The sequence below is a fragment of the Topomyia yanbarensis genome, chromosome 2, assembly GCF_030247195.1.
Source record: "Topomyia yanbarensis strain Yona2022 chromosome 2, ASM3024719v1, whole genome shotgun sequence".
In the NCBI taxonomy this organism is placed as follows: Eukaryota; Metazoa; Arthropoda; class Insecta; order Diptera; family Culicidae; genus Topomyia; species Topomyia yanbarensis.
In genome coordinates this window covers 294,588,151-294,607,348 of record NC_080671.1, presented here as the reverse complement: position 1 = coordinate 294,607,348, position 19,198 = coordinate 294,588,151, and the positions used below count along the sequence as shown (strand labels likewise).

Genomic DNA, 19,198 nt, shown 5'->3' with positions numbered 1-19,198 from the left:
AGCCCAATGGAGTTTAGTCGGTATTAATGGCAGCGTCACCATTCGAGCCCGACACGCCCCCAGTACACCCCGTGTGGTAGCTTGGACACCTACCAATAGCACGTGTACTGGGTTAGGATGTAAACGTTTTCTCCATTGTAAAAAAAATAATTGACGAAGTGACGAAATATAACAGTGTTCTGTTTAATTTTACATGATAGATGTACTTTCCATACGCAGTGCCATAAAATTACATCCTTCAACATTTTAAACAAAGGCCACATGTGGAGTAAAATTACGTGTCTCGCAAAATTCAACGACTTTGTTGCTTTGTTTTCATCACCGCTAGCAATTTTGGTATGGACGGTCATCGATTTTTTTCGGTGAAAATTAAAACAAACTGCATTTTACCGGACGTTTCGACCTACTAACATGTTCAGTCATCCTCAGCGGCTTACTAAAATATAATATTTGTTAAAATCTAACACTAAACACAAATTTAAACAACATCGCTTACATGCTAACAACGTCTACACAATGAACAATCACATTATCAACTGCTGTCTTGTCTTGTACACTCAATCTCCGTTGGTGCTTTGTCGTTTCAGCGACATGTAAAATCAAAACCAAACGTAAAACTATGTCATTTTTGATGCTCGTATATGTCATGGTTAGGAGACGTAAATTTACACGATTTTGTGTAATTATAAAATAGAAAATAAAACCATAATAAAGTTCGTCATATCATCCTATTTCATTACGATTGGATTGAGTTGGTATATAAACGATTGAACATAATCGACTGTTTACACAATTACTGTATGGAAAACCGTAAATAGTGAAAAATGCTGGTTCCAGTAGTTGACCGATTTGCATCCATTGTTCACAGTATGCAAAAGTGTGTTATACGTGTAGCAAACGTTGGGAGTAGGCGAGGGTGGGTACGCTTGATCCCACTTTTGTTTTTTTCTAATAACTTTTCAACAAAATAAAAATTTTATTGAAAAATTCGCCATCTTGTAGTCAATTCGAATTGTAAGAGCTATGAATAATGTGTCAATCTGAATACTATATACTGTCAGTAATACGAATAGTTTTGAAAATCATGTCAAAACGAGGTTTTTGTGAAAACGTGTAGTAATTTGCTCCCCCGCCTACTAGGGCTAAAGAAACAAAGCACACTATGACCTATAGACACGAAAGTTCAGTTAACCACCTGTCCTGACAAAAATAACTAATGATACTATCTTTTTAAATGCACGACATACTTTAACCACATTAGAAAGTCAAGACAAGTATTTACGATAAATCAGTGCTGTTTAACTGGCTTTTCCAACTTTCAATAACTTATATCATGATTTGTTCACGGAAAAACATTTTAGATCAATTAATAGAGCCCGGTACTTTACGAAAATGATACTTTTCTATTTCTATACATTTCGAAAGTGTTTGAGAGAACTAATGATAGGTATCAAGAATACCCATTGTCACAGGGATCAAAGATACCTGTTGTATAAGGTGAACAAAATTAAAATTTCTTTGTATGTTTTGTGAAATTTTTTATTCAAAAAACGTGTTTTCTAGACAAAAGCCCTCAGAAAGTAATCGTAAATGTAAATATTCATACATAATTAGTTCGACTATCTCATACAACCGCTCAAAAAATTTGTAAAAAGATCTTCGAGATGGATTTAAACACATATTTTCTAAAATATATCACAACTTTTCCAAACCAAATGTAATACATACATCAGATTTGTTTTTTTAAACATCATAAACGAGCAAATACCTCATTTTCTCTTTTTATATTGTGATAACTTTATTCGTATAGATTATGAGATATGACCAGGGAATCAAATACCCCCAAGGATCAAATGTCCTCACTCTCCCGTATACATCTCGTGCCGTGCGGGCGATGTATTACGACATTCACCATCAAAAATGGGTGAACATAAGAATATATTTCAATCGGCAGAATATCGAACTGCTAGGCATTGAAATTTTACATTCGAGTGTGCAAATCAGCAATGATTTGCTTCTTGCTATGTATGAAAACAAATCAAGTGTGCCTTTTTCTGCTTTATCACTTTTCGCTATAACATAATAGGGTAAAGTGCCTATTTTCACCATACTAAGCAAGGTGCCTCACTAATTCGTTAATTTCTTACCCTACAATCAATGGAATGCGTTAAAATTGACATCAACAGCTTTGCTTCGTTGTTAAGAACCAATTTAATAACACAAATGCGTTGAAAACAGTTAAATTCTCCTGTTTGAGCGCAACAAAAACTCAAATCGAGTGCCCCTATTGTTGCGCTACCATTTGGCTCAATGCGTTGAACAAAGATGGCAGACACTGCTCTAACCAACGGCTTCAAATAGGTAGTGTGATAATAGAAACACCCTATATAAATTATCACTTCTCCGGCGTAGCATGAGACGATTTTTCTTTGTCTAAAAAACAATCCAGTAGATTGTGAATAAAATATCTGATGTCCTTGAAGCAGGGTGGCATTACGCATCTCGATTCGATCAAAATTCTATCGACTCGACCTTGTTTCGCATTATGTATTTCGAACAGAGCTCGAAAGTAAATTTTCGTTCGAGTTAGCTCGAAGAAGTACTAGATTATCGAGAAGTGTTGGCATTATAGAACCATAACAATCGAACTCGAAAGCGACTCGAGTCGAACGTATTTGCTCGATAGTTTTATTGCTGTCGACTGTCGTTCGAAATTATGATTTGTGTTTTTATTTCGGAAAAGTTAGAGGATATAAAATTACCAAAAGGTGTAAAAAGCTTCCACGTACTTTGAGTTTCTTTATGTTATATCTATTTTCACCATCAAGAACATACTTTTTTGGAAAAAGTAATACTAAATATTGATAATAAATTATCTTACATCAAGTAATAATAAAAAGTGTTGGAACAAAGTGAAGACACCTTGACTTGTCTAATCGCTATTTAATAGATGTATAGAATCACAATCATTCTTGATTTCAAAGTGGTGATTTAAACAATTTTATATTCTAATTGATTCCGCCTAAGCTCGACCCTCATTAACAGAAGACAAAGATTAAGCCCGTACGATATTAAGCCTGTTCTAATGACCCTGCCAAATCTAGTTTTCCGATCTGTTTACTTCACATCCTTGCTCTCACTTGAGTACTATGGCTCTAAGTTTCATAACTTTCCCTACCCAGTAATCTCTAGCTAATTGAATGTCGTTGAAATGTAAAAAAAACTAATTGATGCATTTGTTCCCGACTATACCTCAATTGTTTTCAATATCACAATATAGCCTTGAATTCAATGCCATAATGTACGTTTTATACACCAACAGAATTAGTTGTTATATCGTCATTTGTATTAAATGCATGAAAATACAGAATATTATCTAATATAGCAAAGAAATTTGAATCAAATTGAATTACTAACAAATTTGAATGCATCAACCGATTGAAATTATGCCATCTGCGATTTCTGGAAAAACTTCATTTTGATTGTGTGCTCCCTATCTCTGTGTGCTATAACAGAATAATTAACTAACAAGTACACGAACAACCCCGCAAACACGAAAACGCATTTTTGTTTTGACTATTTCATGGCTAAAAATGGCTTTTTTAACGAATTTTAAGCTCTTAAATTTTTGCGTCACTAATTGCTGAAAAAAATTGTTACTTTTGGAAGCTATCAGTTTCCTGAAAAAAATCCAGAAAACCAAAATTTCAATGCAATGCTCGCTATGATTATTTTCCAAAAGATTTGAGAAAAAACGATTCCGAAGATGTGTTGTTTTAAACAATTATTTAGATATTAAATATGGTCTTTAATCTAAGAATAATTGTGAATAACTCATTCTGCAGATAATACATTCCATCATGCGACTGAGGTCCGAATAAGACACACTACCAGCTAGGCATTTTGATGTTTCGGTGCATCAACTTAAACAGCGAGATATATTAAAAATTTATGGTAAGAAGTTCAAGAATACAGTTATATCAAACTAAAATAATGCCCAAGCATTGAAAAAGGTGGTGAGGGAGAATGACGTGAACAAATTATGAACATGCTTGGGTCAATTTATTTACCACTATCACTATTTATATTCTGTGAATTTGACGCTCATCGAAAAAAAAACAAAAAACAAAACTGCAATTTTGTTTACACTGTAATTTTTTTTAGGTGGAATTAAAATTATCATACGATATGAACAAAATCATTACACGTTTTTGTAATGGCAAATTTGCATTGTAAATAGTTCGTTTCGTCTAATGGCATCTTGATGAACGAAAAGTTGAGTAGTTTTACATATTTAATGTACGGGTTATTCCATGTTAAATTTACAACAACAATTTTAATTCCTACCAAAAAAATTTCTTGCGTTCTTAGCACAAAATAATTGACATCTGTTTTTTGTTTTGGCTGAATACGATAGATTTTTTTTAAATTATGAGTTTTTGAATTTTATGAATTGGACCATTTTTCAATCACTGATAACTCGGAAACTCTTAGTTGTTCGAAAAATTTATTAATAATAAAAAGTGCGTTTTCGAATGAATTCACCAATAAAAATCTGATATAGTTTTTTTTGTTATTTATGTTATGTTATGAATTCTGTAAATGATAGAAACATATCGAAAAAACAAGCTTGGACTAATAAGTTTTTTATTCAATGAAAATATTTATAATTATATTGAGAACCTTATTACTTTACGAGATATTTCAATTAAAGCTGGCCCATAACATGGTGTTTAATGAAAAATTGCCCTTTTTAACGATATATTTGTAATTTCTCGTAAAACATTTTGAGATCCACTGCAAAAATTTTACACAATATTTCTAACATGATTTTTATTATTTGAAGAAAAAATAAGCAAAAAATTTGATCCAACAATTAAAAAAAATCTCAATTTTTTTGGCAAGCTCATGCGAAACTGCAACTTTTTATATTTAATATTTTTTCCATGCATCAAATACTTTACGAGCTATCAGTGATTGAAAATGTTCAATTTTTCTAACTTCAAAAGTTGAAAGCTCATACCTTGAAGTAAATATTATATTCAGCCATAACAAAAATACCTGTCAAATATTTTTAGCTGAAGAATGCAAGAAAGAAATTTGGAATGAACTAAAATTTTATTTGTAAATCTGACGTTGATTGGCCCGTACGGTGCATAAAAGTTTTCATCGATGCCTAAAACATTTTTCGTCAATGAAACGAAATGATTCGTACTTTTATCAATTGTTTTATATAGTATAAATATTTTTGGAAAGGGTAAATTTATTTTTCGTACATAAAAGGAAAAAAATCGTATTTCCGTATTACATCGGATCTTTATGGATCTATGTTTGACAACATCTATTCTATTTCAAAGAGCTCACCCCTATTGTGTACTAGAAAAAAATGTTAGATTTGCGAAAATTATCCAAATATATTTCGATAACAAGCAACGAAAAACAAATTAAAACAATTCCTATATTTTACCAAAGTTGGTTTTATGAAACTTATTCGTAGCAGAATTAAAAATATTTTTTCTCAGTGTATACTCTTATTTGACAGTTTGCGCTCGAACAGGCAGTGGAAATCTAGTACCGCAATCTAACAAGCTCGAATGCTTGGTCGAATGTGATACGTAATGCCGCAAATTAGTCGAAACGACTTCAAAACGTTTCGAATCGAGTCACTCGAATCGAGATGCGGAATGCCACCCCAGTTTCACATCGATACACGGAAATATCGAAGTTTACTAAAAAACTAGAAATAATTTCGATTTTCAAAGCGGTGAAAAATAATAGTTGCTCAAATGGCCTCGGAGTAAACCAAGATGTTGATATAATGTTTTATTCAAAGTAATGTCTATATTGTTGACCTGGAATCAAAAATTTCAATCACATGGACCTATTACACCTCAGAACGGAAAATCAATAGAATCAGGGCATTTGCTAAAACTTTCTCAAAATCAGCAATTTAGTTCATCGAACTAGACAGCTCTTTGACAATAACGTACGACCATGTGTCATATTGTCCGAACATGAATGCGTTATAACGTATGAGACATTAATACACAATCATTACTCCTAATGAGATCCGAACGCCAATGTTCATTAGTATCGTGACCAGGATATTAGTGACACGCGAACCTGCCAATCCGCAAATGTCCGCTAAATGACAAGCAAAGTGCTGTGGAGGAGGATTTTATGGTACTTCAACTATTCCGGTGTGAGCGGATTTACATCCACATTCACTTAGAAAAATATGATATTGTTTATATAAAAATAGTTATTTGATTTCATATTGCTGGTATATTCTCCGAAGATACCTCTATAATCTTTGTGATTTTCGATGAGGAAAGTCTCTTGTGTTCTGAGCATGCTTCATGGAGATTTGGTGTCTTTGGCAAAGATGTATGTAGATAGCGTTGTATGACATTTCATGAAAAATACCTACAAATATGTATTTTTACAATTGTTTCCTGCCCAAATCACAGCCAAAATAGTAACACCTAACCTTCGAAAGCATAAGCATAAGCATAAGAGATCGCCCGTAGTTGCTACTCCGTTATTGACCAGAACCAAATTAGGTTGCAAAATGTTCATTGGAACAACATGCTTGGGAATAACATGATGAGCCACATTGTACAATCTATTCTGATCCCTGCATGCTGATCAATACCGACGCCGGCCACGTCCGAATGCAGATCTTCTGGGAAAGGAAGGAATGTTAGTCCGATACATGTTGCTACTAGAGATCGAGGAATCCTCTGCATCTCCACATGTATCACGGGATGGGGAGAGTTGTTAGTAAGTGTGCCAATAGCGTTATCATGTAATAATTGCTCTGGGCAGCCGGCTGCCGAGAATTTGGGAAATTTATCATTTGTTGTATTAATACGATTAGCAAAATAAGCACCTTGAACTCCGGATAGCCGGCTATGAGGAGCACTGCTTATATTTTTTAATAATATTCAATCACACAACGAATTTTTTCGTGGTTTCTATCGTGTCGGTGCTGATTTTACCCGGCGATCGTTTGAATAAAATGAGGAATCTTATACAGAAGGTTCATCAGAAACTTCCACAGGTATCGCGGAGTTGGTGGTTTGGAAGGAAATAGGGTCCAAGATTCGCTCCATGCAAGCGATGCGACCTGTATAGCATAGTTTATTGGGTAGTAGTTCAGTTAGTTTTCGAGAACACGATCGCTCGAAAAATAAGGTCTACCGAGAGTATCCTGTTTTCTAAACAAAAGCAATTTCACATCCACACAGCCGATCGTGGGAGTATTGCCTAGAAAAGCTAATCTTATCTGTGTAATGGGCCGGATCACTATTTATTGCGACATTATTTTGACTAATTTCGCTATTCCTTCTCTACGATATATTTTTTGGGTTGCAAACTACCGAGTGATAAAACGTTATACAGACAGAGAGTTATGATAGCTCTAGATGTTATAAATCAACGAAAGTATTTCCTATTTCTAATATCGGATTGTTTGTGAAATACACGTATTCGAACGATTATATCGAACATTGAAGGGAAATACAGAGGATCGTTAACCTGATGCACGGCCTTGTTACCAATAACGGAACTTGAAATTAGATTCATTAAAACAGACGCGGCGAATTTTCAGTACGTATTGACCCGCGATCATCGATACTAGTCAAATTAAAGTCTTATTGGCTCTGATTTCTGAACAAATTTTACGGTATTGTTTTCTCGGCTATATTGCATACTCTCATTCTGCTACTATCGGCAGAAGGCTGATTGCTCCCAGTTGTCGCCGGTCTAAGGACCAAATGTCATCAATAGACTTAGACTCGCGTGGAGGCATGCGATAGAATAGAAAATTAAGCAATGAAAATGACAGCAAAACACTTATTCTTCGTGCTGACATTACTGAAGGTAATTGCCAACCGGTCCCCGATCCCTCTCGCGAATTGTCAATGCTCAAACCTTATACATGATTGAAGTGATCATTCCACTCAAATAAGGCCATGTGTTTTCCCAAAGCACATTGAATGCTCTGTGACTCAGTTCCCCCGTTGGTAAAACAAACCCTAAAGAAATATAAAAATTAGTTTGCTCAGTCCTAAGAAAAGTTTGCCGACCGGCAGATACATGTTCCCTTACAGCGCCATCACATCAACGAAAATCCAAAATTTACACGCGACAAAATATCTGCAATCCCGAATATAAAAGACTCAAAACCTCTACTCATTTGCAATAAAATAATACAGTAAAAAACACAGTTGAATATCCAAGGCGGCTCATTTTTAAAGATAGCACCGCCGATGAAACACTCAATAAAAAAAGCTGACAAGGGACGCGGACGAAATTAGCTGAGCACCGACCGGCTAGTTTGCCACCTATTTTTCGGGCGAAGAATTTTGGGCGACACCTGGTAGTCGCTAGTCGCTGGTGAAACGCAAATTATTTGAATGTAAATTTTTCTTATTGCCATATTTTTTCACTTTTCGGATCGAATTTTTTCTCTGAAAAACCATTTTTCACCATTCCCACAATGTACACTGTGTTTCTAGATGTTTTCTGTACACTTTCATTGTCCTTGCATCGGGAATCGACGGCCCGTAATGCGAGGAAAAGATATTTTTTCATTTGCCGGAATTCAATTTTCACAAACTGTCACCACTCGCGCCTGTCGAAAATATGCCGAAAAATGCTTTTATAAACCACTTCACTCTGTATAATTGTTAAATTGCACCGTTATTAACACTTTTGACAACTGGGAGACAGTGAACTGTGCCAAAAATGATGAAAATTAACCGACACTAAGGGAGCTCTACGAGAGTCAACCGCTCGCGACGAAGATGCACACTCGAATCAGTAACACCTAACCTTCGAAAATATACAAAGTATATTATTAATTTGCCAAATACATTTGACATGATTTGTACATGTTTATTAGTCAAATGTATTTCAAACTAGACATTTCTCTGTAATTTTATGCATTTCATAACTTATTCATATTTTGTCAGAACTACCATTTTTCGATGTTTTTGGTGGGAAAATGAAAAGTCCTGATATTAATGATAATTCATTGCGACTGGCTTTATTGTGATACATTTTGAAATAGTTGATGATGAAATATTGTTACTCAAACATGTTTGCATTTGAATGTTGTCAAAATACAAAAATTGTATAGTATATATATTCGTTCGTTGAAAGTGCCATGAAATTATTTATTTCATTTAGAAATTATTTATTTGATTTAGGAGCGGTTTATTTATTATGGTCGGTTAAATGGCATCTAGGGACAACCCGTAGACTTTCCATCGATGTATTATGAATATAGTAAAATTGACGTGTTACCCACAAATAAATTAATTGTGCATAGAAATATTCGACAACAGTATAAGGAATCAAATTATGATGTTCTTTTTGAGTTCCTGGCTATGACACGGTTGAATAATTGGCGTCTGAAATATCTTGCCTTCAAGTTAAGAACCCATCATTATTCATTGCAGAACTTGATTTGTACTATATCAGAATTTTAGATTATTTATTCATATTGGTAACTAAGTGTATTGCTGCTGATCGTATGCACAATATGAATATGACAAAAATAAGAATGATTATGGAATCAAAACATAAACATAATTCGAAAAACAAAATAAAAGTATATATATATATATATATATACATATATATATATATATATATATATATATATATATATATATATATATATATATATATATATATATATATATATATATATATATATATATATATATATATATATATATATATATATATATATATATATATATATATATATATATATATATATCTGGAGATTTTAGGATGCACAAGATCATACAGGCATTTTTAATAAATATATTGTTTCTATTACCTATATTTCATAGGGGGACCCGGGGCTATTTCGACCTACCTAAGCAAATCGCCCTTTTAGGTGAATAGATGTGAAAAAATTAATCGGTCAAAAGTCCTAATTGTTAGTTTGGAACCTTAGCTTCATTTTGGTGCCATAAAAGTTCATTTGCGCCACTCCATGGCAGCGCTAGGTGGCGATTTGCAAAACTCTACGTTTTTCCATCCTTTTACAATGTAGGGGTAATTCGGACCTCCTTACGGGGCAATTCAGACCGTCAATTTTTTTTTTAGTTTTTTTACAATGTAACTATATTTACCTATGAAATATTTATTAGAGAAACTCCTTAAGAAACAAAAAAAAAATCCGATGTAAAAACTTAATTTGGTTAGTCACCACTGTCGATTGTCGCATCATGTATTTTCTTTGCTATGCCGTGTGCAATTGCCTGCGAAGCCGCAAGCCGCTATGCGATGTTTGATAGAATAGGGGGTCCGAATAGCCCCGTACGCTCATTTCGCACAAAAGTGGTTAGCGTCTTGAAATATCTGCGTTTTCACTCAAACAGAAATCATTCCATAGTATAAGAGCCTCAAGCTGTCTAAAATACATATAATCATTTTTTTCAATGTTGTTTCTTTAATTACGGTTTTTGCATTACAGTGATTTGAGGATGGCAAAAAAAATGAAACAAGTTGTATCGCCTTTCTAAAAAACAAATAATTAGATTCGGCTGTCAAAATAATGTTTTAGAATAGCGGTTCCACGAATATGTACGACAGTCAGAAAGTCTTACGATTTGCTAAGAAATCGAGGGGGTCTGAATTACCCCCACTGTCATAATAGCCCCGGGTTCCCCTATATTTTCACGTACAAACTTGAAAACTCTTGTGAGTGAACTAGAGATTTCGAAAAAAAGCTCATATATGACAAATAGTATGTGAAGCCAATTTAACAGTGTTCCGAAAAAAGTCAAAATTGTTGCCGGTATGATATATATCCTCTTTAGAAAAATCAGTTTCTACATTTCTTATAAAAGAAATGTATAGAATTCGCTCAAACTTTCAAGATTTTTTCCGAGGCCCGCAGGGCCGAGTCTTATATAACAATCGACTCAGCTCGACGATATGGGACAATGTTTGTGTGTGTGTATGTAACGGACAAATTCTCATTTCTCATCAATGGCTGAACCGATCTTATCCAAACCAATTTTTTATTTTATTTTATTTATTGAAGTAGAATACTTCTAACGTTTCAATATGGGGTCCCGTTTCAAAAATTTCAGTTGAGAAATTTTCCCAGGTTTGAAATGCGAATTTCTTTCGTTCTACTGGTCGAAATCGCAATATTTTTGCATTATCTGATCGGAAATTCGTGCACGTATTTCGTATTAAATTTCGGAATTAGTGCGACTACTATAAATAAACCAAAACAAGGATTTTTAGAAAAATCCGTTGAAAATAGCGAGGAAAATGCGCAATTTGCAAGCATATCTAACGCAGAGCCGTCAAAAAGGAGCACGTAAGCGTTTCATTACATACGGGAATGTTATACACTGCTGGCCAATAAAATAGGTGTGTGGTAGATTATTTTGTTTTTCTCTCAATTACGCATACCAAGTTGCATCAGTCTCAATCACACCTACCGCACACAGAAGCCTTGGGATCTGTCAAGTTACTAGTGGGTTGTTGGCACAGATTATATTTGCAATCTTTGTCAAGATGCAAAACAAGACTACCGCAGGCTTTTTCGTGTGGTCAATATAATAGGTGTGTAAAATATATTAACGTGTTATTACTTTGCATAATTCCATTATACGTTTTATTTGGTGAAGTTTGAATTCTGCGTGTTAATAAATGTATTCAAATGTTGAATAAGTCAAAGATTTGTTATAGAATGGGTCGAGCATCTCACTGTACTCAAGTGGAACGAGTTTTGCTAAGAAATTTTGTTCAAGAAGATAAGACGTATAAATAAATCGCGAATACACTGCGGCGTTCCGAAAACTTCGTTACAAAGGCCTTAAAACCTTCGAAAAAAGGAAACACGCGAAAAACCCAAGAAAACATCTACAGCAGCTGACCATCGTATTGCAATTTTAGCGAAATCTGACCCATTCGCGTCATCCAAAACCAATTCAGCACAAATTGGAAAAGTGGCAGGTCCGAGAACAGTTCGCTGTAGGCCGTAAAATTTCAATCTTCCAGAAAGAATTACTAGGAAGGTTCCACTATTTCGAAGCCAAAGCCTTTGAAGAAAAATGCAATTTGCTTTTCAACAGCGTTAATGGGCCTGGTTCAGAAGGAATCATAAAATGGCGACATATCCTTCGGAGGGACGAATCAAAGGTAAACCTGTTTTCCTCCGATGCACAACGAAACGTTAAACGTCCAAAGTGCAAACAGTTTGATCTGCGACACACGCAAAATATGGTAAAGCACGGAGGCGAGAACAATGAGGTTTGGAGCTTGCTTCTCGTGGAATTGCGCAGGTCCTATTCTTCGCAACGCCACTATAATGGCAAGATTCGAATGCAAGGCTAAAGGATGGACATCCTGAAGGATGTCATGCAGTCCTATGCCAAAGATAACGTGCCTTTACATGACAGTTTCAGCAAGATATTGACCAAAAACACACATCGAAGTATGTAAAGGAATGATTTCGGGATAGTAAAGTGACTATAATTTCGGACCATGCCAATCTCCTGTCATCAATCCCGTAGAAAATTTACGGAATGTACTTAAAAAGAAGTTATTCGATCGAAATTTCACAAATAGGGATCGTTTGTAGGAAGTAGCTTAAAAGGAATGCTACCCTATATCAACGGAAACTTATCAGCGTTTGAATGACTCAATGCCAAGACAAATGGATAAAATTTGGTTGAATAAGGGAGTTTACACAGGTTACTAGTTGTTAAAAATGTTGAAGCCTAAAAATCATTGGATTTGAAAATTTTTATTGCAATGGATTACAATACACCTATTTCATTGACCAGGTACTTTTTTGGATTTCATGGAAAAGAAAGAGTTACGATAAAGCATAACATTTAATTTACAAATAAAAGTGTTCTTTTTCATTATCATGACTGTGCCTAACTATAAAATATTTGAATATAAAAATATTTTTAGAGAAAACTCAAAATTTCATGTATTTTTATCTCACACCTATTTTATTGACCAGCAGTGTATATACAGGTCACGCGAGCTTGTTTTGTATCGACCATCGACCCTACCGATTCGGTTTACGTTCGTCGTGTGGCGCAGACATTTAGCGCAGTAAGTTTCGGTTTCGTTTTAGTTTGCAGTTCCGCATATTCTCTCTCTCTCGCGTTATCTCTCCTTCTCCGCAAATGGGTAAGCGGGAAAAACCGGGCCGTAGCCCGAAAATTTACCGTAGGCATTCGGCCAACGCTAGCGTCAGCACTGTTAAGTCTGCTAGCACGCCGGGGCAACCGTCGAAAAAAGCTCGCAAGGATGACGAATCATCATTATTATCGGCCAACCAGTACAGTGTATTAAATGAACATACAGCTGTCAACGTTAGTGATTTACAAGGATTCGGACAGGAGCAGGATCATTGCCAGGATGGTCCACCAACCAATGTCACTGTCAAATTGCCCCCGCTGATCGTGAAGTCTATCTCGCTGGAGCAGCTGCAGAAGGTCCTGCATGCGAAGGGCATCAGTGCTCAATTTAAGTTTACCAGAATTGGCATCAAGGTGATGCTACAGACAATGGACGAGTTCGTTAAAGCCAAAACATATCTGAACCAGCATAAAGCGCAGTTTTTCACCCACGACATGACTTCAGAGAAACCTTTTAAGGTTGTCGTTAGAGGTCTACCAGTGATGCAACCTGAAGACATCAAAGCCGAGCTGGAGGAGCAGTACAAACTATAACCCTTAGCAGTGTATGTAATCGCTAGGAAGAAGCAAGAAAATTACGAGTACAGGGATTGTCTCTACCTCGTACATTTTCGAAAAGGCACAGTGATTCTTGGTGCTCTGAAAGCAGCGAAATTTATTGGCAACGTCGTTGTCTCGTGGGAACCGTACCGTGCCATTTACAAAGATGTCATGCAGTGTATGCGGTGTCTCCACTTCGGACATGGAACACGAAATTGTCACCTGGCAGCTAGGTGCAACTATTGTGCCGGTAAGCACGAATCATTCAGCTGTCCTATGGAAGGAGCGGTGTGGTATAAATGTGCTAACTGTGGAAAGCATCATCGTGCAACGGATCAAACTTGTAAATCACGTGAAGACTATAAGAAAATCCGGAAGGAAGCGTCAACGAAAAATCAATCCGGTCGTCACCCGAACAAGGTTCCAGCGTATACAGCAGCAAACTTTCCAAATCTTCCAACGATCGGAAAAGATCGTGAAGAAATTCCACGAGTTGGAACACCCCCAGGATTCCAAAGAAATAGCAACATTGCAGCCCCAGCTTGGAATAAATCTTCCCATCAACCGAATCCGCACCCGGATTGTTACTCTTCAGCAGAACTTTTGCCGATTTTCACTACCATGTGGACCCAGCTTCAGCAGTGCAACACACGTGCTGACCAAATAATACGCGTACTAGGTGAGTTTATTATTCAGTATGGGTAACTACGAGCTAAAAGTCATGCTCTGGGATGCCCATGCTGTTAAGCCAAAACATATGGAATTCATCGATCTGGCATCAAGGGAGGAAGCCGATATACAAGTGGTCACCGAAACCTTTTTAAAACCGTAAACAAACTTCCAGTGGCGGCGCAAGGTGTTTTGCCGCTCGGGGCCAAAAATGAAATTTGCCGCCCCTTTTATAATGAATTTTTAAAAGAGTTCGATTTTTTCCCACCTATATGAAACAAATATGATAAAAGTATTAGAAAATGTCTACATGAAAATGAACTGTTTCACATTTGATTGTCAATATTTTTTGCATGGCGGTAGTGCTGAGCATAAATGCCCTCGCGAAAGGTGGCGCTACGACTCCGCTCACATGTTCGCGCCGCATATTAGATATTAGTTATAACTACCCTAAATATAAAATCAAAGTATGAAATTTAAGTGCAAGATTAATTAATTTTAATATTATATAAAGATAAAAAAATCGCGAAGTTACTAAAAAGTTTCTATTGAATACATCACAATATTTTTTAAAAAATTAACGTGTTTTCAAAACTTACATATTTAAAAACACTGATCAAAGAATGGGACAAATCATTTTAAAATATAATTCTTGGGAATTACTGGCGATCAACCATGTCTCTTTTTTAAATTCTCTAGCTAAACGATCAGAGAAACTTTATACACCTTTAACCCCATTAAACCCATTTCTATCTATAACTATAAGTTTTGGCTAAAGCAAGACTAGCTTATAAAATTAATTATTGAGATTATCAAATTTCATTTGAGCACTACCATATATACGTATTATTCGTAGAACTGAAGTAATTGCAATTTCTCTGGCTAGACCCCGCTGGAGCAGTGCTACCAAGAACAGTTTCTGTTAAGGGCGTAACACAATTTTTTGATAAATTTATGATGACTCTAATTATTATTGAAAACTGATAAACCCTATCAATTTAGGCTGTCTTCGACTACTTTTCCATACAATTTGATTATTGTAAATATTGTAGGGGAATTGTATTGAGCATCGGATGGTAAATTTTGAGTAGCTTGCAGCACTGCGAAAGAAGAACCTAAATCAGGTTTTTCATGCTCCTTGATCCCCACAGTTGTTTTGCAGCCGTATATGCGCCAAGGAAAAGTCGGTCATGAATGGGTTAATGTATATTATATAAATATTAACTTTTCATACTAAATTATCACAATGTTCACTTTCTTCTTGCCATTACATTTTATTACAAAATGTTATTACAAATAACACGGTGCTATAGTGATTTTGTACTTTTCAATTGACCTAGAATAGGTTGAAGATCTCATCAAATGTATGAAAAATGCTATATTCCCTTAAAAATCTTAATATATTGCAAAAAAATCGTATTTTCCGAACCTTTGCCGCTAAAAAATATTTACACTTATTTTTTAACCGATTTTCAAATTCTGTGTTCTGAAAAAAAGACTTTTCCAACGGTATGCTAAGTAATGGTCTTTTGTTTAAAATACTCAGCGAGTTTAGGACAACAATTTGTATACAATTAATATTTTGCGCTTTTTTCGTTTAAATTAGGAAAATTACTCAACATTCTTATTTTATTTAGAAATTTAGAGAGATTTAGTTCAGCATTTAACGATCTGTTTATCTCCAAAAACGGTTAAAAATTATAAAGTTAATTTTTGTTTCTCCAAATTGGATACTTACGTGCATGAACTCTTAAGAGATTAGTGAGGCATTGCGAGAACTATGGGCATTCTATAATCATAGCCTCCGTTACTTTTCTTAATTTTAACTTCAAAGTTTACACACATACTTTTAAATGAATACGTAATCAAGCAAAAAAATCGATTTTTTGAAAATTTTATATAAAACCGTCCCCTTAAAAGTTAATTTGGAGAAAAAAATGAATAACACTGCCATTTTTCAACTGATTGTCATGAAAAATACCGCATAATACTTTTAACAAAAGAACATAACAAATTACCACGTAACTAATTTTTTAGACCCGAGAAATAGTTTTTTGCTATAAATCAATATTTTAATGGTATACTAATTTGATCAAACGTAGGTTTGTATTGTATTTGACCAGACCTGCAACCTTTTCTGGATCAGTTGAAAAGTTACATTCTTTTTTTTTATTTTGAGGCACCGTGTAATTATTCATTATTGTACAAGAGTCGACAATTTTTTTAATAGTATTTGTTGTATTTTTATACTAATAACAAGGTCGCCGAATGGTGAATACTTACCAGTATTCACCAGTTTCTAGCTCGTGCCTCAGCTTTCAAACGTCCTTCAGCCTCTTCGAGGTCATAACATTAACTGGATTCTCTTTCGTCATTCCGCACTACAAGCCCAGTTCACTGTAGTCTGCCAAGTATACAACCACACTGATAGCCTTCCAATGTCAGCATGGTTGTAACGTATACGGAATGAAATTTGGACAACGCTTCCAGCTTTAAATCAAAAATGCAACCTTGCGCAAGGTACCATACTAAACGTCATACTCCAGGCACACTTATTTTAAACATCCAGTGTTAATTTCGAACTACTAGGCGATACCATGTGAACAAATGGCAGCGAATGCACAATCTGGCACCTAGCTATTATACCAAAAAAACTTTTGGCGCAATGGAGGATTATGACATACCTTTTGTACAAAAGGCTGATATCCCTCCAAATGTACCAGCACTGCGTCTAAATGAGTATTTCTGGAATAATTTGAAGCAGAGACTACTATGCCAATAATTTTCGACCTAAAACTAACAAACATGATGATCAAAATAAAGAAAGAAATCAAGAATATGCCCAGTCTCTACGCATCGCTCGATCGAGATAGAAGTGTTTTGTTTTCGGTCTGTTGGAAAAAGAACAGTGCAGTAATCCGCGTTCAAGGTTATTTTGCCATTCTCTGCCTCTTCGAGGTTTGGACTTTTATTCTTTTGTGCGTGTGTTAACCGTTAGGCCACATTCCTCAACCTTTTGTTCGTAAAGTGAGGATTGAACAATAACCAGCTATTTAAGCTGGACTGGTGCGTCGTGGGAAACGAGTATACAGATAAGTGAAATCTACCTTTTTGATACATTTACGGCTTTTTCCCGTCTGCGCGGGTGCTGACCCCGTGCATTGACGGTGTCGATGGCTTCCTCCCCGGATGGCCAAATGGAGATCGAGTCGACTCCTAAGGCTCTCCCCCGACCCAAACAATATCCAGAGCTCTCGACCGGTCCCTTTGTGGTCTTCTTTCGGCCCAAAACAAAATCGCTGAATCTATTACAGATTTCAAAAGACCTGACGGAACGGTTCTCGGCTGTGATCGAAATAAAAAAGGTCCGCTCAGACAGGCTGAGGGTCGTGCTGACTAACTCAAAGCAGGCAAACGATATTGCTTGCTGCGAGCACTTTACGAAGGACTATCACGTGTATATTCCAGCTGTAAAAGTACAGTCTGAAGGCGTTGTCACCGATGACAGTTTGACATGCGAGGATCTGCTGCAGTACGGGGTTGGCCGTTTTAGAGACCGCATACTTCAGCCAGTGAAAATACTCGAGTGCAAGCGTTTGCACTCAGTAGTAGTTGCGGGGGATGGTTCAAAAACGTACCCCCAATCAAACTCTTATCGGTTGACCTTCGCTGGTACCGCTTTGCCAAATTACGTCCTCTTGCACAAGGTTCGTCTGCCTGTGCGTCTGTTTGTGCCGCGGGTCATGAATTGCACAAAGTGTAAACAATTGGGTCACACAGCCACCCATTGTAGCAATAAGGCCCGCTGTGGAAAATGCGGGGAGAATCATCTAGATGATTCGTGCAGTAAGAATGCTGAGAAGTGTCCTTACTGTGCAGAGAATCTGCATGATATCTCGGCATGTCCCGCGTACAAACTACGCGGGGATAAACTAAAACGTTCCCTTGCGGGACGATCCGAACGTTCTTTCGCAGAAATGCTAAAGAAAGCTACACCACCAACCTCAAAAAACATCTATGCTCACTTGCATCCTAACGAGGGCGAGGCTGATGACCCACAAGAGGGAACATCTACTAGGGCGCCTAGAAGTTATAGGAAGAGGAGGAACATTTCCTCTCCTAAAGTTCGTTGTAAAGGCCAGAAGGTATCCCTTGACGGGACTCCGAAAGTCACATCTATTGGAAGTGTTGCAACCAAACCGAAGCAATTAGCTCCTGGTCTCGGAGGATTAAACTCAGAGAAGGAGTTCCCAGCACTTCCCGGAACATCAAAAATCCCAAGTGTTCCTCTGTTTCAGTTCGAGAATAATCGCGGCACTGGAATTATCAAACTCTCGGACATTGTGGACTGGATAATAAAAACTTTCAATATAACTGATCCAATTAAAAGTCTTATGTTAGCTTTTCTCCCTACAGTAAGAACATTTTTGAAGCAGTTGACTGCTAAATGGCCCCTCCTTTCAGCGATTGTATCCTTCGATGGCTAACTCATCGAACGAGGTCACGGATTTGATCACTGTTCTACAGTGGAATTGCAGAAGTATCATCCCGAAAATCGATTCCTTCAAAATTTTAATAAATAATTTGAGTTGCGATTCATTTGCATTATGTGAAACTTGGTTAACTTCCGACATAGATCTCAACTTCCACGACTTTAATATTATTCGCCTGGATCGAGACACCCCCTATGGAGGAGTGCTTTTGGGGATCAAAAAGCGCTATTCCTTCTACAGAATTAACCTTCCCTCGATAACAGGTATTGAAGTTGTCGCTTGTCAAGTAACAATCAA

General features: G+C 36.2%; 1 protein-coding gene across 1 annotated transcript; it reads left to right on the top strand.

The window, feature by feature from the left end:
- Positions 1-13,184: 13,184 nt before the first annotated feature.
- Positions 13,185-13,733, top strand: LOC131680456 (uncharacterized). Its single transcript, XM_058961168.1, has one exon. It carries the CDS (start codon positions 13,185-13,187, stop codon positions 13,731-13,733), a length of 549 nt encoding a protein of 182 aa, XP_058817151.1.
- The last annotated feature ends 5,465 nt before the right edge of the window (positions 13,734-19,198 follow it).

What these genes read in the sequence shown, in the direction of transcription:
- LOC131680456 (XM_058961168.1), top strand. Translation starts at nt 13,185, where the DNA reads ATGGGTAAGCGGGAAAAACCGGGCCGTAGCCCGAAAATTTACCGTAGG.